Source organism: Rhipicephalus sanguineus, chromosome 2 (assembly GCF_013339695.2).
Source record: "Rhipicephalus sanguineus isolate Rsan-2018 chromosome 2, BIME_Rsan_1.4, whole genome shotgun sequence".
Classification (NCBI taxonomy): domain Eukaryota; kingdom Metazoa; phylum Arthropoda; class Arachnida; order Ixodida; family Ixodidae; genus Rhipicephalus; species Rhipicephalus sanguineus.
In genome coordinates this window covers 197,663,649-197,690,875 of record NC_051177.1, presented here as the reverse complement: position 1 = coordinate 197,690,875, position 27,227 = coordinate 197,663,649, and the positions used below count along the sequence as shown (strand labels likewise).

At 46.2% G+C, this 27,227-nt stretch overlaps 1 protein-coding gene across 1 annotated transcript in view; it reads right to left on the bottom strand.

Moving 5' to 3' along the window:
• Positions 1-12,125: 12,125 nt before the first annotated feature.
• LOC119383982 (mRNA turnover protein 4 homolog) overlaps positions 12,126-27,227 on the bottom strand; it is a gene marked incomplete at its 5' end in the record, with an annotated part of 59,174 nt that continues 44,072 nt past the window's right edge. Inside the window, 1 exon segment of the mRNA XM_037652264.2 lies at positions 12,126-12,474. Within this exon segment, the coding sequence (XP_037508192.1) occupies positions 12,145-12,474 (330 nt within the window).

The following is a 27,227-nucleotide window of genomic DNA, read 5'->3' as shown; positions in this document are numbered from 1 at the left end:
CCCAATCACAGACGTCAACGACAGTCCGGCAGGCTTATAAAAAGCCGACTGCCCAGTGACAGCGACACTACGGCTTGGGCCATCTCCGACACTTTGGTGAGCTCTGGGACACCGGCTCCCTTCTTGCTGTCTTTCGCCTTAGCCTCTGAATATTTTGCCTCCCTTGTAACATCGCCGTTCGTTATATGTCGATGCTTTCCTTAGTACGTTGACGTGTTTTGTACCGAGATGATGCACATTCGCCTTGACTGCATGCCAAGCGGTGGGGGAAACTAACTTCTGCGTTACTGTCCTTACTTCGACTTTGATTAGCCCTCGCTCCCGCTGCCTACCTGGACATACTCTTCGGCGCCGTTGGTATAGATGAATTCCACCCGGTAGATGTTGACGCGGTACATATCACCGGGTGACATACATCCCTTACCCGCGCGTGCAAATTTATCGGAGATGATCGCAACCCGCCAGCGCCGCATCATCGGATATGGTTTCAACGTTGCTCGGTGGATTTCGCGGAATGCTTCCCCGGTCGATGTACATTTGAATCATCACCGGGTGATCATTCTGCCCAAACCCGCCGAGTGCAGCTTCACCTGCGCATCATCACAATTGGCAGTCTGAGCAGCCGATGGACTCTGCGAGCGAGCACTCCACTCTTGCGTAGAGCAATGTAATTATGCATTATCACCGGGTGGCATCCATCCTTACCCGCTCGTGCAAATTTATCGGAGATGATCGCAACGTTGTTCGACTGGCGTCAAGCCGCCAGCGCCGCATCATCTGATATGGTTTCAACGTTGCTCGGTGGATTTCGCGGAATGCTTCCCCGGTCGATGTACATTTGAATCATCACCGGGTGATCATTCTGCCCAAACCCGCCGAGTGCAGCTTCACCTGCGCATCATCGCAATCCGCCTGACTGTCAGTCTGAGCAGCCGATGGACTCTGCGAGCGAGCACTCCACTCTTGCGTAGAGCAATGTAATTATACATTATCACCGGGTGGCATCCATCCTTACCCGCTCGTGCAAATTTATCGGAGATGATCGCAACATTGTTCGACTGGCGTCAAGCCGCCAGCGCCGCATCATCTGATGTGGTTTCAACGTTGCTCGGTGGATTTCGCGGAATGCTTCCCCGGTTGATGTACATTTGAATCATCACCGGGTGACTATTCTGTCCAAACCCGCCGAGTACCGCTTCATCTGCGCATCATCGCAATCCGCCTGACTGTCAGTCTGAGCAGCCGATGGACTCTGCGAGCGAGCACTCCACTCTTGCGTGAGCAATTTAATGATACATTATCACCGGGTGACATACATTCTTACGCGCGCGTGCAAATTTATCGGAGATGATCGCAACGTTGTTCGACTGGCGTCAGCCCGCCAGCGCCGCATCATCTGATATGGTTTCAACGTTGCTCGGTGGATTTCGCGGAATGCTTCCCCGGTCGATGTACATTTGAATCATCACCGGGTGACTATTCTGCCCAAACCCGCCGAGTACAGCTTCATCTGCCATCATCGCAATCCGCCTGACTGGCTCGAGTCTGAGCAGCCGATAGATTCTGCGAGCGAGCATTCGACTTCCGTAGAGCAATTTAATGATACATTATCACCGGGTGACATCCATCCTTACCCGCTCGTGCAAATTTATCGGAGATGATCGCAACGTTGTTCCGACTGGCGTCAGCCCGCCAGCGCCGCATCATCTGATATGGTTTCAACGTTGCTCGGTGGATTTCGCGGAATGCTTCCCCGGTCGATGTACATTTGAATCATCACCGGGTGACCATTCTGCCCAAACCCGCCGAGTGCATCTGCGCATCATCACAATGCGCCTGACTGGCAGTCGGAGCAGCCGATGGACTCTGAGAGCGAGCACTCTACTCTTGCGTAGATCACAAGCTTCCTAATCCGCGATTGGAACATAATCTGCGCCGCCGGAGCAAGCATGACAGCAAGGAGGAAGCGGTAGTGCTTCCTTGCGTGTAGCTATTCCATTCTGCTCAATTCCGCTGTCGAATTTCCGCTCATACGCGGCAGTTTCAGCGTCGCTGTCACTATCCGATGAATCACTCGTGCAGGAACTGGCGCTATCGGTCAGCGGAGGCAATGCCGCACCATTTGCCCTGACGCCCATGTCGTCCGCCATTACTGTCAAAACGATGGATAGATGGATGTATAAGCCTGTACCCTTTAGATCGGGCGGCGGCTCACGCCGCCTAGCCGTAATACAGTTAAATACTAGCACTATGTAGGTGTTCACTCGCGCCTTGATTGTAGCCACCAAACCTCCTCCTGGTTATTTCTACCCGCTTAGTCTATTTTACCTTCACTGTCCCTAAACTCCAATGCTTTGAACAATTCTGCGCCATTTTTTCTTGAACTGTAGGGTGAAGCCCTTTACAAACCAGTATCAAGTGTTCAGCAGTTTCCTCCTCCTTCTCCACACGCACTACATAACATGTCTACTCCTTCGTATTTGGCTCGGTACGTCTTGGTCCGCAATACAGCAGAGAACTACCCCGATAATTATCGTAGTTCGGAAGGTCTCCAGTGATTTAATACTCCCTATTTTCCACGTCTCTGTTTCTTTCATCTTAACGGATAGTTCCCTTTGGTTCGGTCTCCTGCCGTTTTTAAATACTTGCTTGACAGTTCGCTTCCTGCATTTAGTATCCATGTACAAGTAGCTGGCAACTTTCCTAGCCCAACGCTCCTCCCCAATTTCTCTCAATCGCTCCTCAAACTTTATCTTGCTGCTAGCCTCCCTGCCCTCAAACGATGTCCATCCCATGTCACATTATACCCCCTGATTTGGTGTATTCCCGTAAAGCCAGCCTACCCATGCCACGTTGCTTAACTTTTAATCTTGCTTGAACCTCTGATCTCATGCAAGACCGCATTGCCGAACGTCAGACCAGGAACGATAACTCCTTAACAGATAACAGCTGCATTCCTGTTGCCCTTAGTCATTACGTATCTTTCGTGCTCCCTTAGGTACTCCCAGCGTGACTGATCATGATTAAGAATCATGATTGCCGATTTTTCCCAACTGAACTTCAAATTTAACCTATCTCCCTCATTACCTCAGATGTCTATCAAACCCTGCAGATCTTCAATGTTAGCATTCCCCACAAGTCTTCTTGAATCACACTATCGTAAGCTCCCTTGATATCTAGAAATGCCAGCCACAGGGGCCTGTTTTTTTTTCGATATTTCAATACACTGCGTGTCAATGAGAAGAGGTCCTCCAACCTCCTTCGTTTACGGAACCTATTTTGTAGCTCCCCCACCACCCCGTCATTTTCCACCCATGTCTGTAGTCTTTCCTTTACGATCTGCATCACCAGCTTGTAAACTACTGATGTCACTGTTATAGGACGGTAGTTGTTTATATTAGCTTTGTCCCTAATTTCTTTTAGCATAAGTGGGATGCGGTCAGGGCCTGTTGATGTGCTATTAGGAACCCTCTTCTCTGCCCTTTCCCACTCGTTGTCTCAGTGGAGCCACTGCGCTAAGGTCTATCCTCATCCAAACGGATGGATGGATGGATGCTATGAGCGTCCCCTTTATAACGGGGCGGTGACAAGTGTGCCAACATGCTCGAAAAAAAAAAAAACCTTTGCTCCGTTCTGTGCCCTTTACGGCAGAATGTATTTTTTTTCCCAATATTTATTTTTGTCCTTTCTCTCTAGTTTTCTGCCACCAATACTCTAACCGTCTCTTACTTATTTCAATCGCGGGTGTGTTCAGCTTTCCATTGTCTCTAAAACCCAAGGCGTCATGTAGGCTCGTGCCCAAACTATCCACATCCACATTCAATCAGAACATGCTCCGCCGTTTCCTGATCTTCCCCGCAGCACGTGCATTGTTCTTCTTCTTTACTGAATCTCGCTTTATAACTCCGTTCTAAGGCAACCCGATCTCGCTTCGAACAGTAAAGCGCTTCCCATTGAATTGTCGTAAAATGCCTCCCTCCTTATTTCATTTTTGCCCTTTCGGTAGTTACTCAAAGCCGGTTTTTTCTCCATAGCTGCCATCCAGTAAATCCTCCGCCTCTGACTTTTCGCTTAACGCTCTTTGTTGACATACTGCTTACCCCACCAGCCGTATATTTACTAGTGAGCCTCCTAGTTCTTTTTCTCCACTGTGTGTCCACGCTCTTCCTATACAAGTAACGGAACACCTTCTCTGCCCATCTACTCTCCTTCATATTCCTTAGCCTTTCTTCGAAACTTATTTTGCTCTGAGCCTCCCTCGCCTCAACCTGCCCATCCCATATCGCCCTTTACGGCCTCATTTGTCGTCTTCCCGTGAGCACCCAACGCGAGGCGTCCCAGTCCTTTGATTTATATCCATTCCCGATTCCACCTCTGCCCTCATGCACACCACTTAGTTCCCAAAAGTAAGCCCCAGAACCATTACACCTTTCCACAGACCTCGAAGCACCTCGTACCTATTGTATCCCCACAATGCTCTGTGCTTCATTATTGCAGCATTCCTCTTTCCTTTTGCTGCTGAGGCTTTTTCCTGTACCTCCATGTACCTGTCACCCTCATTTATCCATACTCCGAGGTACTTGTATTCGCTCACCCTCGGTATTTCTTGGCCCTGTATTGACACCGCCTGATCACAAGGGTCATTGAATACCATCAATCCACATTTTGTTATACACTAAATCCTAGTCCTAGAGCCTCACACTCCCTTCCGCATATATCTGCCAGTCGCTGTATATCTTCTCGACTGTCAGCAAATAAGACAATATCGTCAGCATAAAATAATCCTGGAAGCTTCTGCTCAATCATCACGCCGCCCTGTTTGTGTGACAGATTAAAACCAAAGTTGCTACCTTCTAGCGCTTTTTCCATATTCACCATGTACAGCATGAATAACAGCGGGGACAAAGGACATCCCTGTCTCCGCCCCTTGCTAATGTCAACGTTCTCTTTGCTACTCATTCCTTATATCTCCCTCAAAAGCTGTATACAGTCGTCGCCTATGACCATTCGTTTCAAACGCGCGACAGCGGCAGCGCCCCCAAACAGACAAACGTGAAGGAAGTACGTCACGCAGAGTTCCGGTCGACTCCCGATTTTGGGGGAGCAACTTTTCCTGCTCCACCGAGTGACTCCCGTTTACTTGTAACCTAACAATTTAAAAAAAATTATTTTCGCGTACTCACTGATGCTTGGGGAAAACGTAGCAATCTTAATTTTTATTATAAACCTACATAGAATCTTTGGATATTAAAAACATACATTTCAGTTTTCCTTTGAGGGTTCTCTTTGAGGGTTCTTAAGGGAGGGTAGAAATGCAAACCAAACAGGTATGTCAAATGGCAGCGCATCACTTACATTTACCACACAGCTTGGTAACGCAATCCAAGGTTCAATCACAGCTATGAAAAAAGAATAACGAAACACATCACTGCGAGCGAAGTATGGTAGTAAAACATAATTAACACTTGCCTAAGTACACATCTTTGTTAATTTTTAGTCACAGCGAAAGCTGGAAGAGCGGCATTTCTAAAGCCCGTTATAAACTCTGGCTACTAGTACAAGTACATTAGCAACGTACCCGCTACGCCACAAATCATAATTTTAAGAACCCACTAGTTCTAAATAACGCCCGGTCGTTATTTAACTGTCCCACGCTTGATAACATAGGTTAACCGGAGAAATTGAGAGCGAAAGAGGGAATTACTTTATTCGAGACCCCGAGGAAATGGATCATGGGAGCCTTATGGGCTTCCTTGGCAACCAATAGTACACTTTCCATAAATTTTTGTGAAGTAGGGAAGCAGCCACTATGCAATTTTTCGTCATTCTGCGGAGAACCGTGGTACTCGCTAAACGCGAGTGAGGCATTATGTGCACTTTGTTGATGCTGTGGCTGATGACTATGAAGATTTATCGCAGAGATTCAACCCACTCGTTGCGCTATTCGCATTGTGTGACGCCTGGTTACAGAATTCGCGTTTGTGTGACGCCTGGTTGTTATTTTACTGTTCTACCACACTACATTACATATGTTAATGTGGTTGCTTCCCGACATGAAGCATGACGTTTGCTTTTTTAGTCATGTGTGTATGTTGATCGTGCACGCTCGTTACGGTAGTAAGTCATCTGCAAAAAGTTTCACTTACCGGCTGTTCGACTACTGTAAAGATATCAGATTGCTCACTGGGTTGATGTTCTCAACGCTGTTAAGTCATTACCGCGTGAACATTGATCCAGACCATCGGTGATGGTCTGGATTAGCCTGACGGGTGACCCTAATTTCGTACGCACCAGTGCAACTTTATCGCGGACCTTTTCAACGTTGGGTGTCGACGAATATCTCCCAGGCGATGTACCGTTTGATTCATCACCGGGTGCATATTCGTCAAGGCACCCACGAGTGCAATACCCGCAAGTTCGACCCTCCTCGTAGCATTCTTCTCATGCAGCTTGTATTGCCTTTCGGAGTTCACTCTGTTCTCGCCGTGATCCGATGTGCGGGCAGGTGCAGGATTCTAGCCCAGCTCGCGGCCAGGAATCGTAAAAAACATCATTGTGACCGAACTTAGCGGCATCGCGGGCCGTGCCTCGGAAAGCTCAAACCGGTTTAGTTCGCCCGCGCCTTTTCGGCCGACGGAGGCGTCCCGGCGAGCAAGCGTTGTACCCTCGCGCCGGGCGCTCGTCGCCCTCTTATCCTTTACCCGCTTTGCGCGAGGCTAATCCGATCGGTCCCTTCGAGAACATTTCGCGTCGTTTTATAAATTCTCCGGCATTGCTTTTGACAGCTTGCACTGCATCCCTTAGGTTCTGCCACCCATTGCAGTCGCATGGGCGCGCCTAACGAGCGATTGCACATGCTCCCGTGTTTCACCCGCAAACCGTGCGCGAGGACTCGCGCTCTTTCGTCCAGGTGGCGCCAGATCCGTAGCGTGCGTCCGCGAGTTCCATTGTTCCTCAGCGCGCGCAGTGGTCAGTGCGACGTCCCTTTCTTCGCCGTAGTAGTGATTACTTTCTTTAAGGGGAGGGGGGCACATTTGAGGGCAGCCCGAGGCGAAATTCCAGCGGACAGCGTCGGTTAGCCCCAGCAGGGTACAAGCAGACGGCCGCCGTCGCGCGCTCGCGCCCGCTCACCCGATTGGTAGCTAGCCTCGCCAATGGAGGCGCTCTGCTCGCGCGCGGCGCGCGCGCCGATTGGCTGGCAAAGCCGTCGGGCAGGTTTTCTTTCTCGCCGGACGTTTTCTTTCCCGTCTCCCGCTCGCCATCTTTGTTCGGCACGGTCTTTTCCACTTGTGGCTTCTCGGGGTGCGGTGCGCCGGTCTTCGTCGGACGTCCCGATCGCGGAGCGGGACCCTTTTCTCTCGGACGGACGTCGCGAGGCCTCGCTACCTGCCGCCTCAACGTACTCGTCGCACGCCTGCCCGTTGCTATCGATGACTGTGCCTCTAGTACATGTGAATCTAGCTCATGACTAGATCCACACTCATCCATAGACGCGGACGTTTATCTTCGACCTCCGTTCGGCGGATCGCCCTGCTTCGAGAGACCTGTGCGCCTCTTGACATTTGCTGCGACAAGTGTGTGCGCTCTGCCCGGACCTGGTGGATTTCATGCGACAGCCTCGTTTGCTTTTTTTCCTCATTAGCAAGCAATAAAAGTGCTTTTTTTCTAGCATGATGTGCTTGCCTGTGTTCCCTCTGTCAGTTCCGCCGCCACAATTCTGTGCGCGCGCCCGTCGCTTGCATGTGCGGGGCGGCGGCGGCAGGAAATCGCGGCGGGCGGTTAAGTGTACGCACTTGTTATTTCAAAGGGTGGGTAATTGTCGCTCGTGGCTAGGCCTAAAATGTGGGCATTGTAGAAGATAGTGCTACGTCTCTCCATTCATGGTGCCTTTCTCTTCCACGTCACGGCGTCCGCTCACGACCGTTGGCGTTCAAAGATGGTGACTAGGACCGGTTTTGGCGCGTCGGGCAGCGATGGCGGGCGGACGGCGAACCAGACACTGGCGCCGGAGACCCGCCATTCCGGCTCGCCTTTGTCCGGCGCGGCCGCCGATGATGCAGACACGACACTCTCTCTCCTTCCTCCGCAGGTCGGGGCCGCAACAAATAAAGCGTGGCCGGCTGAATGGCGCGCTCTCCCTTTCCCCGAACCACCTTGCTCCGAGACCCAAGTCGAGCGCAGTGAAGCAGGGATGAATGAGCACCTGGTCGATGTGGTTATTACAATGCATCACCGGGTGAATTTTCATCCAATCTTTGCTGCGTGTGGCGCTACCTGTCGGCGGGTCTACCGACGCCGGCTCGTGCTGCCGCTCTGGATGACCGTCTACTAGCGCCACCACAAACGACTGTGGTGGCGCTAGTAGATGACAACTGAACATTACCGGGAGGTAACTCATGGGATCCGGACCTACAGGTAACTCACGAGATCCGGACCTACACTTTGACTGAATAAATCTGCAGTGGTTCTGAGAGGATTCGTTTGCGTCTTTATCTTGCCAATGGTGCAAACGCTTGCAACCCTATCGGGCAACCAACGACCTTGATCTGGTGCATCGTCGGCGCCTTGACATTGCCGTCTGTGACCACCTCTCATTCCGGCGCGGACGTGGATCTTCCATTTGGCGGACGCCGGCAACAAATCTCAATCGTTTTACATAACGTAGGTTGCTTGCACTTTGATAGCGCTTAGCTAACGTCATGAACTTTGCAGCATTTTCATGACAAATGCTTCCAATAAAATTTCTCGCACTTCCATTTTTGTTTATTTTACTTTTACTTTCGAAGAAAAGATAGTTTCAAGCAGATACGCCGTGCAAGCAGACACGACGAGCATTTAACAGCTGACTGACTGCACGTAGCCTCAAAAAGTTTTTTTACTGGTGAATGAGACAAAGCTCCTGCGAGTAAATTCCGGCGACTTGAATCTGCTTGCCCGCAGCACATTTGGCTCACAAGGGCCATTCACCTTTCCAAACCTTTCATTCAGAGGTTTATGTAAGCTACAACTGGAACGAGTTCTAGTTGTAGGAAAAATGAAGGAAAAGTGGAAATAGTGGTTTCTGTGGTGCCTCAAAACTGCAGAGACAGCAGAAACACTGGAACAAAAATGTTGGCCTAGCAGACAGACATTCGAGCATATACGGACCCCGGGAGTACGATTGAGTTTTGCAATTTTGAGTTTGAATACATGTTGTCACCGCTTCCTTGCTGCCCTCGCATGCATTTTTGACTATTTCTTTTCAGATGTGCTTTTCCTTTCAACAATCCAAGATTATGCAAACTACTTGCTAATCAGATGCAGCTTACGGGGGCCTCGCAACAAAGAGTACGATTTGTCGCATGCTTTAAGCACTTTTGGCATGAGACAAAGCTCCTGTGAGTAAACCTGCTTGCCCGAAGCAGATGGGCACAACAATCACTGCATTGGAATTCTACTATTTGGCTCACATGCTCACAGGAACTTTGACAACCAATTGGCAGCGTTTTCTCGCTACAATGAGAATGAGATAATGCACAGTATTTGCCAATTATAAAATGTTATGTCAGATAGAGCGTGTTAGGCAGATATCATACAATACTAGCTAATGCTTTATCGAAAGGTCATGTTCTAAGAGGTCTACTTCACGTCAACAATATCTCTTGAACAGCACCCATCACACATTTAACAAAGGGCTTGTCGTGACGGCACTGGGGGTCCGTCAGGGGACCCCATAGAGTATGCTTGCGTCCAATCAACAAGCAATATGTGTATATGTGCTTCGGGAAAACTAAAGTACGCTTCGTGTGTTCCAATGTTTTCATGTTCAGATTTCATTTCATCTAAGATATTGAACTCAAAATTCAATTGGGGATTTACAAAGAATAAACTCCGCCACCAAGTGCCAGTTATAAGCAATAGGGACAATTACAATCTTTTGACTGGTGCGGTAAGAATGATTGAATGTGCACAACTTCTAACTTTAGGCTCAGGGCTGATGATCAACGTGGTTGCGAGATGAATTCCGGTCACAGAGTATAATGGTGGTATTGCTTATGAAAAAATAGGCCAGAAATTGAATTGAATTGAGGCCACGGTGGCCAAGTATGGAACCCGTGCCCTTTGGCCCGTTCATTCCCACGGCGGGTACTTGGTTGTAGTTCCAAAGAATAAAATGAGATGAGTTATTCTGGATCAGTTTGAGGGAATGAACTAGGTTGTGAAGTGTCTAAACAGATGAAGCGTAATTTAATTTGGACTTTATGGTGTTTTGTAAAATGGTAACCTTAACGAAGACTGAAGACTGAGGTTTGTGCTTGCTTAAATATACATTCAATGCGATGATACCATGCTAAGTTAGATGCTACATGTACACCAAAGTATCGATATTTGTAAATAAGGAGATGTTATTCAGATAGCATATGGACATACTCTCATAGATTTGCACTAGTTAAGCTCCATTCACCACTGTTGGCACCAACTCCAATTGATAGTTATTCCTCTGAAGATTGTGCAAACAGCCATTTGCAAAAGAGTGTGTCTAAAATGTTATTGCTGCAAATAAGTCATGAATATACAGTACAAAAGAGGTCTCAGGACACAGCCTTGTGGCATTCGAGAGCCGAAATGAAATCCGCCGAAAGCCGGCTGTGCCGTGCCAATGTGGCCTGTTCTTTATTTATAAATGTTCTTGAGAACCACAAGCGCACGTGCAGCAAGGCGTCTTCGATGGCCAAACTTCCTTACTCCACTGCATGTGCCCGCTTGTCGCTGTTCTGTCATCCTTGCATAATCGTACGTATGTCTCGCCAAGTTTTCTACTCTCAGAATGCACCAATGTGACTACATAGCCACACTAGGAAGGATGGGAAGTGAACCATTTACAAAAAATGTCACAGTTTGTGTTGTGTACAGACCCGGGCCACTGATTTGAACGGATAACTGAGCCTGGTCGGTCAACCCTGATTATGGACAGCACCATCTTCGGAAGTGTGTCTGTGTGCGTCTCCCCTCATCCTTTGTTTTTCTTTCGCAATGGCAATAAAGTGTCATAACTGCAGTTTACTAATTGCGACGTAAATTGGTGGGAGATAAACAGCAATTTTTCATCCACTTCAATTTATTTCAATTTACGTCACAATTAGTACACGACAGTTGAAGGGCCCCTAAACCACGCAGAGGTCGAGTGAGTGAGTATGAACTTTATTCATGTCCTGAGGAGAAAGAAAGCGGTGCTGAAGGCCCCGCCAATCAATCCGACGGTTCCACCCAGGTCAGGGTCGAAATTTAGTTGTGGTGTTGCAGTTGCGCACGAGTCTACCGCGAACACGTAACCGTGAGAATTTTTTGAAACAGTGCCGTAATAGCGGAGTTACACGCGTTTGATGGTACAAAAGACGCCCTCGCTTGTTTCCCTCTTTCCTTCGCTATGTTCCATTCGTTCCATCTCTCCTCGCTATGTTCCATTCGCTATGTTCCATCTCTCCTCCTCTCCACGTGAGGAGGAAGAGCGGACAAACAGGTGTTGTAGATGACGAGCAGACATGTTGACGTCACAGCGAACACTGAGAAAATGAGGAATGCCAAAAGGCACTGAGAGGAGAAGGGACTGCTCCTTGGAATTTGTGGGGCGCCTGCGGCTTGTAGCAATCTGAACATGGTGCGTGCGTTTACTTGAAACGTTAAAAAAAATTATCGGAGGTGGTTTAGGGGCCCTAAGACAAATATTAATGTCATCTGTGCTTTCCCGGGCCTAACTGTCAGTTCGATTCATTTGGTTGTGTAACATATAAACAAGCCCCTCGAAAAAAAAAAAAAAAAACGCTACGTCACAGTTTCAGATGTTAGACGTGTCTGATTATCGCAAAAGATACGTCAAATGAAACAAAGAAACACACCGGACTGAGTGGTAGTCCTGTATGTTTCTTCGTCCCATCCGACATCTTTTTTGACGCTTGTTTGGGCTGTTCTATGTACGCCATGCTGGGATGGTACTGCACGGAGTGCCAATAAAGGGTGCAATCCAGAATGTCCCGCAGAGTGCTAGTTAGATATGTCTCATGTCTGCAATTTCTACCAGCTTTCACTCACCTGCACAATGTTCGTTTTTTTCTACCCACTACAAGAATGAATCTGCACTGTTTGGGTGACTTCTAAAACTTTACTTTATTTCTTCCTCTTTGACCGAACTGCAACCTTCTTAGGCCTTTGCTTGACCGCATCTTCCGCACCGTTCAAGGAAACATCACTTTCGTCGCTCTCTTCACCAGCACTGTCCAACTCTTCCTCTTCTTCTTCACTGCCGTTGTCAGCGTCATCGTCTTCTTCGCCTTCGTCATCCTCTGCTGCAAGCTTTTGTCGCTTCTTACCTCGTACTGACTTGTTCTTCTTGCCAAACTCGTTGGTACTCTCGCACAGCACCTCACAGGTTCCATCTGAATTCCATAGGAACTCCATGGTGATCTTGAAGGTGGCCATCTTGATGCCCAACAGTTTCTGCAAAGAGAGACAAAAGAAAAAGTAATGAATGAGCTGCAATGAATGAGCTTACACAGTTGCTTCTAAGTTTGTTGGTAATTATTATACGAAGCAAGGCCAGCAGCTCAACACTCAACAAAACGCCGGCGTAAGGAAACACGACCACGGCAGACCAGCATGCATGACCACGCCTGGCTGAGCAAAGTGCGGAGTCATGCAGCGCACCCCCCCATGGGCCTTTCGAGCGCGGAAAGATGGTTGGTGCTCAAAAGGCCCATGGAGGGGGGTGCACTAGATCAGCGTTTGTTCGCTGCGCTCAAACACTTTCACTAGCACACAGACCAGGGGCGTAGCCAGAAATTTTTTTCGGGGGGGGGGGGGTTCAACCATACTTTATGTATGTTCGTGCGTGCGTTTGCATGTGTGCGTGCCTATATACACAAGCAAAACTGAAAAATTTCGGGGGGGAGGGGGTTTGAATCCCCCAACCCCCCCCTTGGCTACGCCCCTGACACAGACCATAAGACGCATGGTGCAATGTCATCAATTCAGACTTTATCATAAAGAACATAATGGAACCGCCAACGTAAAGAGCAAATATGTACAGAGTGTGTCTATATAATTGCTACTGCAATAAAAGGGAAGATGCAATGATTATTAACCTAATTTCATTCCAAGTCACAGTAGGTAAGTCACATCACACAAAGGAACCATTCTTTTATAGCATGATGCTTTCACGCCATGTGTCTTAGAAAGCTTGGCTGTCTGGCAGGGCAACAGAGAAAATAGAATTTTTAAACGGCGAAGTCAGACTTTACAAAAAAAAAAAAAAAAGACAGTTTATGAACGGCTGTTGGACATATAAGAGACTAAAGGGCAAGACAGACGGTACGATTTTTCATGCGATTCGACGTCCGACACGGCGGAGGGGAAACCGGAATGGTGACCTTTCATAGCATCGTTAGGGTGGCTAGAATGGGGAGGTGTGAAAAGCGGCCGCGAAAACCGGTCCCCAAATCGCGCCGATGCCGCAAGGGGCGCTGTACGCAGAGGCGCGGGGAGTCGAGCAGACGACGTGCCGCGTAGCGCCGCTCATGTACGGCAAACCTGTCTCGCGCTATTAGCTTGCAACAGTTTGCTGCGTTAATCGTCTTTTTCCTTTTCTCTTTCAGCGGGTGCAGTAACATCTTCCTGTAACATCTTCCTCTCTTAGTAAAAAACAGTGCGAAATCTACGAAGACGAGACAGATGAAACAGGACTAGCGCTGTCTCGTCCTTGTAGTGTTCGCGCTGTTTTTTACTATGAATGTGTACCAACAAGCTCTAGTTCGTACGCTTCTCATCTTCCTCTCCTTCTTTACTGATTTTCGTAAAGGAATGCACGCGAGAAAGAATATATCGGAGTGACATGCGGTGCGCGCCAACCAGCAAATGTAGATTGGTGTTACTTCCTTGAAAGAAAAAAATTCGTTACACACAATATGGATAATTAAAAAAAAACACATATGAAGCCAAGGGTAACTAGAAAGTTAGATTAAAAAGTAAACATCGAGTAAATGAAAATGATAAATGAACAAGCGGTCATACTGTCAGATGGAATTTATGAAAGAGACGCGGTAGTAAATATCTAGATCTGAAGTAATGAGAAAGATCGATCTAGACAAAATGGATTTGGAACAAAGAAAAGGGAAAGAAAAATAAATCATCGCGGTAATCTTTTCGTCATATTTATATAACCGAATACAGCATAACAGACATCCCTCTGAATATAAGAACAGTAACTTATTGTTAATCATATCTTCTGAAGTGGAGCTACGAGGTACCTTTTTTTCTAATTGTAATATCGGCGACAGAATAAAAGGAAGTGGTCCGTTGTTTCAATTGACTGCAAAATTTGCACAACGGCCGGGGACGCCATGATACCAGCATTATATAAATAAAAATTCACTCGTGGAATTGGACCGCGTAATCTGCTGTAAGAAACACACCGCTGTTTATTCCAGCAATACCTTACATGTACGAAGTTTTTAAATTTATCCAGTGATAATTTGCCAGTGTCGCTTTGCAAACAAGCATTTCTATACCTTAAAGCTGTCGCATAAGCCGTATCTGGTAAATTATGAATCAGAGCTCCACATAGAGACACTGAGGCTCATGAATCCACCATTTCATTGAGATACAATCCGCGGTGGCCCAGTACCCTCAGCAACCATATTTTTTGTAAGTTTGCAGGTATTAGATAACGAAACATGCTCAGGAGTGTTGAATTCGCTGCCGTATATAGGAAGTGCTGAACATACCGAAAGATAATCTGTAACTATAACTGCTGTTGATTCATTTGACGGGAGCTTGCTAAAACAACAGCCAGTATTTCTGTAATTAATATAGGTGTATATCAGGGGCGTACCCAGAAATTTTTTTTGGGGGGGGTTCGACCATACTTTATGTATGTTCGTGCGTGCGTTTGTATGTGTGCGTGTATATATACGCAAGCAAAACTGAAAAATTTCGGGGGGGGGGGGGTTTGAACCCCCCAACCCCCCCCCCTTGGCTACGCCCCTGGTGTATATATACGATGATAAGAGGAAGATAGAAAAAAAAGCGCTAATTTCTGCAACCCAATAGGGAGCACGGCTAAGCGCCTTAGGTGTATGATTGGGAGGTCGAATTGAAAAAGACCACTGAAAAGAGCGAGAGATGATGCCTAACCCAACGTTACTAGACTAGGTTAGCAAACTAGTCTAGTGACGTTGTCCTAACCTTACCCTCTACAGATGCATAAGTCGCGGTTTTTTATTGACATAATGAGTTGTATTGCTAATTGTCATGTGAGCAAGGTAATTGTGTACTGGTAATTTAAATACAGAAATGGCATTTGTTTAGCATTAGGAGAAAAAAAATATCACGACATTGTGTGCGAAGGATCGAACTGAGCTTACTTGAAGAGCCAATATGTTATATTTTTACATTGAGTAGTTCTAGCAGCGCTAATGCGAATCTGAGGGGTGTTCACTCACGACCAATGTGCTTCAAGAATAAACTAGGTTTTTAAATGAAAACGTATAATGATTGTCTCTGAAGCGAACTGTCATCATCATCATCATCAGCCTGTCTACGCCCACTGCAGGGCAAAGGCCTCTCCCATGTTCCGCCAATCAACCCGGTCCTGTGCTTTCTGCTGCCACGTAATACCTGCAAACTTCTTAATCTCATCTACCCACCTAATTTTCTGTCTCCCCCTCACGCGTCTGCCATCTCTTGGAATCCAGTCAGTTACCCTTAATGACCACCGGTTATCCTGCCGACGTGCTACGTGCCCGGCCCATATCCATTTCTTCTTCTTGATTTCAACTATGATGTCATTAACCCCCGTTTGTTCCCTGACCCACTCTGCTCTCTTCCTGTCTCTTAAGGTTACACCTATCATTTTCCTTTCCATCGCTCGCTGCGTCGTCCTCAATTTAAGTTGAACCCTCTTTGTAAGTCTCCAGGTTTTCTGCTCCGTAGGTAAGTACCGGTAAGATGCAGCTGTTATATACCTTCCTCTTGAGGGATAGTGGTAGATTACCATTCATGATTTGATAATGCTTGCCGAATGAGCCCCAACCCATCCTTATTCTACAGCGAACTGTATATCTTTAAAAATGTACGTTTTAACTGTTGGTGTCTCTGATCTAATTACCGACCATGGTAATCGCGCTTCTATATCTAACACGTTGTTTGCAACGAACATTAGAAGTCCAAGGCACAAGCGGAAATCATTCCTTTCTAATAGTATTAGAGGTTTCATTTTTTAAGCTGCGTTGCCAGAGAAAAAGAACAACAACAAGAAAGCGGCGCCCTATACCAGGACAGGGCGAACATACATTTTGTTAATCATTATCATTGTATTTCTTCGCAATTCAGTTCTTTGTTTTCAGAGTTTTCGTAGCAGCCAGGAACGAAGCACCAGCGTTCAGTTCTCTTCGTTTTATAGGGCATTTTCCCCACAGCTCACTAATGCATGACTCGTGTACAATAAAGAACGCGTAAATGGTGAAAAGAAAAAAAATCACGCCGCGTTTGCTTGTAACAGCCTTCCAACGGGCAATCTGCGACAGTGGCGGCTGTACCCGCGCCCCCTGCAGCAGCGCCCCTGGCGGCATCGGCGCGCAGAGGGACCCTCTCTGGCAAGGGAAACGCGCGGCGCTCAGCACACCTCCCCAATCTAGCCACCTTAGCATCGTACAGCCACCATTCCCTCTCCCCCTCCGCCGCGTCGGCCGTCGGATCGCATGGAAAATCGGACCGTCTGTTCCCCGCTTAAGCTGGGCTAGCTGACAATTCTCATTATAGAAACTGTTTTCTCTGCCCAAGTAAAGTAGTAGCATGGGCGGCACCCTTGGCATTTGTCCTACTGCTGCATTCAATAATGCACAGGAAAAAAAAAGAAACCCAGTTGCATAAAACAACAATAAAATAAACAATAAAATAAAATGAAAAAAAAAATCAACCATTGCTTCACCAGATCAACGAGATAAATTTCTCTGTCTTTCATCTAAGCTTCGTATCCAGCTATCTACCGATAAACAACGTTACTATGGGGAATCAATTCATCACGGCGTCTCCACAGAAATTTGGGAGGGAGTTGTTGCCGAAACGATACCAATGCGATGTATTTGAAGTTGATGGCATTCACTTGAATGATGAACAAAAAATTGCTTATTCATTTACATACCTGCCAAGTTTGGAGAAATAGAACCCGGGAGATCTACTCAACAAGGGGGAGGGGGGGTTAGTGCAATAGCAATTAGTATATGGACACTGTCAGCGGGATTTTGCGATCGTCGCTGATCTGTACAGAGTCCAAACCGATAATGTCGCTTACGCATCGTCTGTTTGACGTGCGAGTAAAAGCGCGCTAGCGCTAGGGACGAACGCAGTTGAAGCAGAGGTGAAACGACCCGGCCGTCCCCGTCGCGCAAAGGGCACATGCGATAACATCGCTCCACGTGCAAGGCCTGTCGTCGCTTTTAAAGCAGTAGTGATACAAAATATTGAAGGCGAGATAACTTGTGGGATAGATTTGTGTGTACACAAACGCATCATCTACGAAATATTAACGGCTGATATAACCTATAACACATTTAGGATCAATTTTTAAATTGCGTGTAGCGCATCTGTACGCGAAACGTCCCACCTCGCCTCACAGCATCAAACAACAACAGCCACCTGCATCACGAGCTTGTGTTGGCGCCCTTTTCATAATTGTAAAGCTAGCTTTCCTGCCATGCAGTTTGCCTAAGTAATGGCGGCTAGTCACTTACTGCAAGCAGCGTGTTCAAGCGCACTTTGCTTACGCTATGACGTGGAAAATGTAGACTCGGCTCTCTTGACATAAATACGCATAATAGACAAGCTTCAGCATGTGCAACTAGGACCTCATCTCCACTCTAAGCAAGAGAGATGCCGCCATTAGTTGTTCAAATATGCAGCGCAGAGAAGCGCACTTGCGGATTATGAAAAGGGTCTATTCTTGCGAGCGCTCTCTCCTAGCGAAAACAGAGCGCACCTTTTTTATGTACTTGCACGGGAGTACAACGGCTGACGTCCTTGCCCCGGCAATTCATTTTCGGGGGGTGCTCTCTCAGTAAACATGACGTCCGCGATGCCGACTGAACCGTGTGCGGCCGCAAACTCGCCGTCTCGTTCTCCGAAGAAGCTGTACACTAAATGTGACAAAAAGTGGCTATCAAACCAGACCAAGCAAGTTATCTGCAATGTCATCGCTGGAGTGAGGTGCCGTCAGCGTGACTCGTCTGCAAATGCAGTGTGCCGGACTGTCGCCGAGCTCACCGGAGTGAGCGAGCGAACAGTTAAGCGTATCAAGGCTGAAGCTCTGAGGGCCCCACTTGCCTCCCCAAAGCGCAAGAAATTGAATTCCTCGGGCTAAACTGAGAAGCGCATCACCGGCAAGATGCGGCTGCAGCGCCATGACACGTTTGCGTTGCAAGCACTGCGGCGCAAAGTGCACAGCTACTTCATGCGCAATGAATCTGTGTTGAACCTTTCTACCATCGTTAAAAAAGAAAAGAAGAATCCTTTCTACTACATGGCCAGACAACTTTGCTCATGTGGCCAGACAAAGCACTGGACGCGCGGGGCAAAACTGGATTTCCGGGAGATTTTTCTTCGACCCGTACAACCGGAAGAAACGTTCAAAATCCGGGAGTCTCCCGGTTAATCCGGGAGACTTGGCAGGTATGCATTTAATGAGCACTTCCACTCCATTTTTACTTGTGATGATGGTGTCTTACCTGTTTTAGAGAATGTTTTGTCACCGATTCCTGATCTGTCAATAAGCGAGTAGGGTATATTCCACATGCTTTTAAAACTTGATGAGGAGAAAAGTTTGGGTTCAGACGATATACCCAACGCTTTCCTAAAAAGGTATGCCGAATGGGTTTCGAAATACTTGTACATTGTTTTTTACGTTCCTTAGAAGAAGGTCAACTTCCGAATGACTGGAGAACAGCCTGAGTGATAACACTTCATGAAAGCGGTGTCAAAGAGTCTATAAAGAACTACTGACCGATATTTTTAACCAACACCTGCAAATTATTGGAGCACATAATACATAAACATATCGTGGATTTTTTTAGACTCATGACATCTTAACAATGCTAGCATGGGTTTCGGAAAGGGTACTCCACTTGTACACAGTTAGTTGCTACCATCCATGATTTTGCCATATCAATAAATAATGCCATATCAATAAAAATTGATGCAATTTTTATGGACTTTTCGAAGGCGTTCGACAAAGTATCACACGGTAAATTTGTCTTGCGTGTCAAGACCACAACATGATCATGAGGCACGCTGCAGATTAATTTTGACCGCCTCGAATTAATTGGATTTCAGCGTACTTGACCAATCGTCACCAGTTCGTTGCATGAAAGGCCATCAGTCTAACCAACTACCAGTGCAATCAGGTGTCCCGAGGCTCCGTCCTAGGGCCACTATTTTTTCTTATTTATATAAACAACACAGTAAAAGACATCTCTGTCAAAGTAAAATTGTACGCAGATGGCTGTGTTGTCTACATGGAGGTTAGTGATCAATTGGATCACGTGTTATTAAACAATAATTTTCAGCGTGTTGCTTCATGGTGTCAGCGGTGGCAGTTGTGTACAAACTTCGACAAGACTGTTTTTATGCGGATAACTCAAAAGAAAAACCCCTTAATGTTTACGTATAATTTTAACAATGTGCTTTTTGTCTGAGGTGAATGAATACAAATATCTTGAGCTATGGATATCAAACAGCTTTAGATGGGATAAACATATCCGTTACATTACATCTAATGCTTACGGAAAATTATTCTTTTTAAGGAGAACGCTAACTCTGGCTACCCCTGCTGAAAGAAAATTAGCATACAAATCCATTGTCATACCAGTCTTAAGACTTATATTCTTATATTCTTAAGCTAGAAAATGTCCCGAAGAGAGCCATACAGTTTATTTGTAACGATTTTAGACGCGGCTCAGTGACTGAACTACAAGCTCGCGCTAAGCTAACCCCTTTATGTGAAAGAAACCGCTCATCACGTCTGAGATTCTTATATCAATTAGTTAAGGGGCACTATAATGTGGATGTCAGCGAATGGATTTCATTTTCCTCCGGTTATTCAACGCGCCAAAGGCATGGGCTAACAATAACACCTTTTCGTTCACATAATGATTCTTTCAAGTATTCTTTTTTTCCGCGAACAGTCAGAGACTGGAACAACCTTAGTAGCTACATTATTTAAGCATATTCTTTGTCAGCATTTTTATCTCTTCTTGATGACTAAACATAATTGGCTATATTCATAGTGATTGTGTGCATTATATCTGTGTTGCCAGTTCCTCTGTTTTATTGCACACGTGATAAATGCTGTTTAATGACTGAACCTGAATTCGTGTTTTTCTAGTGTTTTTTGACTGTAACCTTTGCATGTAAATATATTTTGAGTGCCATTATCCTGTATTGTCGTTCATGTACTGTAGTCCGTCCTGCTAAAACCCCAATAGGGGTTGCAATACCAATAAATAAATAATGAAATAAATAAATAAACAAATAAACAAATGTTACCCATATAGATTTTCCGTTATTTTGTTTCCACTGTGTTTCCTTGCCAGTTAACAGAGCAGCTTGCAATGCACTGCGTTTGTCTAACCTTAAATGGTCAGAATCCATAAATGGTTAGTGCATTATTTAATACAAAGGCTGTAGAAAGGCATAAAATAGATCATTATACAGTAGAACCCCGCGATTACATTGCAGGGTGCTGCATTTTCCCAGCAGCAATGTCATTTTGGGACAGCCTTGGCCCAGCTCCTACAGGATACAATGCAGTGGGAACCCTGCTGTTATGTTACAAGTGTAGGACAGTTCCTGTATGATACATCATGAAATGGCACTGCAGCCAGAGAGGGTAGTGGCCATGCTGGCTTTCCATGCAGCTTGTCCTGGCTTGAGTGCAGGATTATGCACAAGAAATAACATACGCACTTCCACAACGTGTTTGAGATTCCTGCTAGTAAAAGCAATTTGAAATCTGTATTTGCCATCCAAACATGGTGTCTATGAGGTATTTTGGCCATAAGTTAGTTTTGGTGCATGCAGTTAGCAAAAGTAAGGCCTCCGAGATCTAATCCTGTTGCCTAGAGAGTCGTGCTGACGTTGACTCATCATCATCGCTGGCGAAGTGTCCACCACGCTTTCTGCAGTCTTCTCATGGTACCTTTGTGTTCCTTGTAAGTTGTCATTCTGGGTTGGCATCCCGTACACATTCTAAAAATTAACAAACATTTTTTGCTGCTTGCAACTGGCTGAGGCTTATGTGCACATACCCATTCTGCAGCATAAGCATGAGTTTCAGGCAATCGCGTGTGGCAAAAATGTCCATTTGTTCAATTGGCACAAGATCCTAATCGTGGTCATGCAAGTGAGCTGCGTGTGCTTAGTTCTTTCACACTTCGAACTGTTGGTGCCAAAGGGATCGTATACAGCGATTACGTTTTTGTGGATGATGCCATTCTCACCTCCGCGGATCTATCTGTCAAAGATCGTGGCCGAATGTGCCTGTGCATGCACCAGTCATGATAAAGTTCATGAGGAGGTGGAGCAGGGGCCGCATTCAGTGGTGATCACATTCGTGGATAATTTCACCCTACAAGGCGTTTTGCAATCTACATGCCAATCTGGCACTGTGCCAAATGTGCTAAGGCAGCAATGTTATTTCCTGGAGATGCCATCGCATCCTGCAATAATGCTGCGAAAGTGAAAGTACTGCCGAGAATACCAACCCAAGTGCAGAAGCAAATGACATTGAAGAAGCAGCGCACAATAGACGCATTCACGCAGACATAAAGACGACGAAAACACAAGTGCTGATGTTTGCGTCTTCTTTATGTGTGCGTGAATGTGTCTATTGTGCATTGGGTCTTCAACATCATCACTCACAAACTAGCCCGTCAGTATATTAAATTGAAGTCAATGCCATCTTTGGCCACAGAGGCAATAGATTTATTTAATAGACATGCACAGCCAAGTGATGATGGGAAGAGCCGCATGGCACTGCAGGTGCTCGGTGCAAGCTTGGCCCAAAAGGCAAGACACCGACAGTGAGAGCAATGCACCTAACGGCACAAAAAAGGTTCATAGTTTTACTGGCCCTATAGAGTAGTAAGCATTCACATACTAATTAAATTAATGAGCATACTGTCTGTGCGCACAGGCACAGGCAAGATTCGTGCAGTGAATCGCGCTTTGCTAACTGACATTTATACTCTTCCCGACTTCTTTGCCAATCGCCGCACTATATAAGAGTTGTGGTTTGACGATCAAAGAAACAAGCACTTGCAGCACTCAAAATAGCTGATGAAAGAACAACCCTAACAACTTGGCATAAGGCGGCCAGTGATGTCACTGGTATTTGTGGTCGTGCGTTAGTATTTGTTTACGTGCAGGTCGAGTATGCCACTGGATATAACATATGAGCATATAATTAAACCATCTTGCACTGGGACAAATGAGTTTCTATGCCACGCTTAAAGAGTCGGTAGCCACTCATTAAAAGCGGAAAACAGAGGTTCACAAATTTTCTGTCACCACTCCTTTAATGAGCTTTAACGAGGTAATAAATAAACATGGCAGCCTTGGTGTGTTTCTGGGCTTTCGGCACTCCCTTAAATATACAAGCTTCGTCTCTTAGATCAGTGTAAGCTACTAAGAAACGCTGTCGCTGGTGATGCGATTCACACTCCCTAGTGTCACCCTATCTTACATGCCTCTGAGCTCCGTGAACTGTCTGAATTAACCGATGTATGACTAAATATGTCCAAATTAAAGGCCAACTGCAACGAAATCTGACTTAAGCAGAATTGACTCGGAATGGATATTTAATTTACAATGGGTGCTCTAATTGTCAACTAGCAGACGATGTGGAGCTGTAGCAGTGTACTGGAGCAAATCGGACACAAACGGAAAAGATATAAATCCCAGCTTCAGCTCGTGAGCAGAACTCCCTACAACCGCACCCCTTCCTTTTCTGCGTGACGCCTCCCTACGAGCAGCTGATTCAGAAGAGCTTCAATTCTTCGTACTCCGCTTGTAAACTCTCGTGGCAGTGCACGACTGGAAAATTTGGTTGAGCTGTTCATAGCACTGTCTGCACTGTCTGCTACCCGAAATATAAGAACAAAGGATCATGGTCCTAAAATTTTTTGGCCTTGTTCTGTTGCATTTGGAAGGCTTTGTAAGTCACTTTCACCGCAGTAGAGTAATGAAATACAAAAAACTAGCAGTTGTTCCGTGTACGAATACAACCGATGAACGCAGCTCCTTAGAAATGGGATGCAAACGACTATGCGCCTGATCTCGCTGCTGGCTTTCATGAAGGCAGTAGGGTGGAGAGTGGGTGGGTAGAGCGTCTGTTGCACTTGGTGGCGGGAATGACTGCGCGAGCGAGTGGCGTGCGCAGCGCAGGGAGACAGGTGGGAGAAGGGTGCGAGCGGTGATGCGGCGGGGAGCTTCGACAGCGGCTTCCTTCCGAGTTCCATTTTTTTTTGCACTTGAAACATCGGTGAGCGTCGTAAAGCTGTCCATATTTGTCTGCACATCATATAGATCTTTTTCATTTTGTGTGCTTATAATATTGTGTGCTTATAATATTTGTGTGCTTATAATATTAATAACAAATCAACAGCTTTACGGCACAGAATGGGCCTTTGTGAATATTTGTATGCAAAAATCTTGACGAACGTATGTCTAATTCACTAATTAATTTTGGGATGACAATGAGAGCTTATCAAATGTTGTAACTCAAAAACTACAACAGATAGCTTTAAACTGATTTCAGTTATGATATCAGCATAAACAGATCACATCTGCATGCCAAATTTCATCCCTTTATCCCCATAAATAACAAAAATAGCAATCATGGGCACATCCCGCTTAATGCCCTGATTGGGCACTAGGTGGTGTCACAATCTTACAGACATTCGGTGAGATCACTGGTTGCGGTTTTCGGAAACTATCGGCACAGGATTGGAGTAAGTCAGACACAAAGCAGGCTAATTCGATTCTCCAGCCCGAGCGCTTACGTTTCGAACCAGTCCAAGTGTCCAGAGACCATTTTGTATTTCGTTCTATCGGATAGAACAGTGTCTCTGACCGTTCTGTGCTCATTCTTTACCAAAATGATTGACAGCACTGCCTTTTCCAGTTGCTATTCCCACATCTGACCGTCAGATGAGCCTCGATCGATCCCGTGCGTCGCGATGTTTGCTCCCTCTCGTCCTCTCGTGGCGTTTCGTTCCATTCATCACAGAACGTGTACAAGATAGCTCCCCTGCTGTCTTGGAGACGTCACTGGTTCACGATAAATGATGCTCCTGGTTTACGCTTTGGGTATTCGTGCTTCATTGGTAAACTACAGATGGTCAGACGGCGTTGTTTTCAATTACAATGGTCGGTTTGGCACATTACCATGTTTAACGCATCCCTGCATTTCTGTAAACACTTGTCTGACTGTGCCCAAGACTTTTGTATTAAACTTAATGAAACACAATTTGTTTTCTTTAAAATTGTCTATGTGGCTGAATTGTTTTGAACGCACTAACAGCGTTGCGTGCACCGAGCATGGTTACATTTTTGTCGAACTTTGCTGCTTTGACTGCTCGCAACTAGATGATGAGGCAATCAGCTTTTCGAGCTTTGACTACTTCTCATGCATGGATGGCGCAATGAAGTTTAGCACTTTGCGGCGTGTCGTTGTTTTCCTGTATTATGCTATACTGAATCTTTTGAATATGTGATGCTATATTTTAGCATGCGGAACACGTCAACAACTTAACACAAGCATTTTACGCTATACTAAAGCTGTCTAATATGAATACCACTTGTTGCAGGTGCTTATTCGAACGCTGGTCAGGGCTTCCCACTGTTGGGTTTGCAGTGGCTATATACTGAAGGCACTGCGACAGGATTCAACATTCTTTTCGTTTTCAACATCATTTGAGCAAAGAGACACTGGTCATACACAAAGTCGTCATCTTTTAAGTGTGCCACGCACAGCACAGCACTCTTAGATAGCTCTCATTCCTTTCGCCTTACTGCGATAACCCAGTCATTAAAGCCATACTGGTGCGTTTGCCGCCTGCCGCCATCACGCCTCCATGCATTTCCGGTGCTCATCCGTAGGACATCGCCACACTGCGCCGTGACAGTGGCCCCTTCCGATTTTTGATATGCTTCACCCCATCACACTATGGCATTGCAGCAAAGGTGCCTTTCGAGCTCTGCTACAGCCGCAAACGGATCAACTCGCTAAAGCGCTGCTTCAAACCTACGTGATGATAGATGTGGCCGAGGTGGGGGCTTCAATTAATGCTGTTTCGGCCTGCAGTTTAGCAGAAAGTCTGAAAGATTGGATGCCGAAGACTTTCAGCGTCCAAAATTTTGGACATTCTTATAGAGTGACATCTATGGGACTTGTGACAGTGCCGCGAAAGCATCTGAATTTCAAGCATGTCCGAAAAAAATCAAGCGTCTGAAAAATTGGCAGGTGACTATAGTGCCATCTCTTTCAGCTCAAATCTATGACTCCCAGAAGAGCTTGACCCCCTTTGAGCACTTGTAGCTTACTTTAATTAGTAGTGTGTTTTTTTTTGAACCCTTAGAATGTACGATACAGCCCGCTGATGTAAGTGGTCGCATAAAGTGCAACTTGGAGCTCTGTCACGGTGTTTGGCTGTGCAAGTAACCTGTGAAGTGATATAAAATTGATGTAGCTGCTCTGTCTTTGGAGGCCCTCAGTTACTCTAAATGTCAACGACAACCTCTAGTGAGCCCCAATGTCTGCAGGGGGATCCTGGCTCTCAGTTGTGGCTTGTTGGTGCAGCATGAAGTTGTCAAATGTGTAGCTCACCTTCGCACCAAGGGGACTATTAAAGGTGCTCGAAACAACAACTCTGGCACGCTAGCTGTCTTGAAACTTACCAGTATGCTTGCCTGTTCTGGCTTCAGCACCTCGCCTTCCTTGCACACCTCGTGGTCCTTCACCAATGTCAGCCACACCTGTCAATGCAAGGAAATCATTGTAACACTTTACAAAACACGTCATGAAAGTTGCAACATTCACAAGACAATGCACTGTGTCATAAGGACATAAGGTCTGCTTGGTATGTCTACATCCAGTGTTAAAGAGGCCCGAGCCACCCCATGGGCTTGGCATTCAAAATTACTGGAATGCATTTGATGGACTCTCCAAAATATGAAGTTGCAAGAATTTTTCACAAAGGATGTAGCAGAAGCGAAGGTATCGCAATCACCATATTTCCCTTTCAGATTCTCTCCCAACACCCTTCGTTACAACGGAGTGGGCCTCTGGTGGGTAGCACCGTTGGAGGTGCCCTCTCCTTCGCGCTATGTCACCTGGCTTCAATGCTGCACAACTTGACTGTGCTGATGGGTGCTGCTGGCATGATTGTTTCTTTGTTCCTCTTATCTGGTGTTGTTCCCTTTGTTTGTACACATACAGGACTGGAGGCGCGTACGTGTGGCTAGACACGTCTACCATGCCCTGTGTCATTGGGTACGTCCTCAATTGTGTGCATAAGTCGGCAACAGGCATAACAACATAACAATAAGCATATTACTCAAGAAATGAGTTTCGGCCTTTACGGTGAAACACCCGAAAAGGTGCAACTAGGGAACTGGACAAACCAGATGTCGGCAAGGCAGCTGCCTTCAAATTAATATGTGCCCAATTCATGTCCATGCCCGACAGCAGTTCCAAACCGTAATGGTAGGCATCACGTGTGTACAGCAAATGCATACATTTTTCCGGCATCTGTGGATTGCAGGCCAACGTGCTGTAGCCAAGTAGACCACGAGGTGTCATCATGAGGCAGCTTATATTGGAATTTGATATCTTTTCTGATGCTGACTTTGCAACCGACGACAGTGCAAGACATAACTTGCACGAGAACGACAACGATTGGAAAGCCTTAGCATCAAAGACCTTTTCTGTTGCGTGGGAGGTTGCACACGGGCACGTGTTCGTGATAAAAGAATGTTTTCTTGATGATAACAGAAAACAAAAGCGCTCCGAACGAGCAGACTTCAGGTCGCACTTCCGGCCTTACCGCTGAATTCGGATTTGACAGCGCTAAGTCAGGATCTGTGGAGTGAAGTGTAAATTGAAACCTTAAAATGTGTGAACGATTTTGTACATTCTGCGTCAA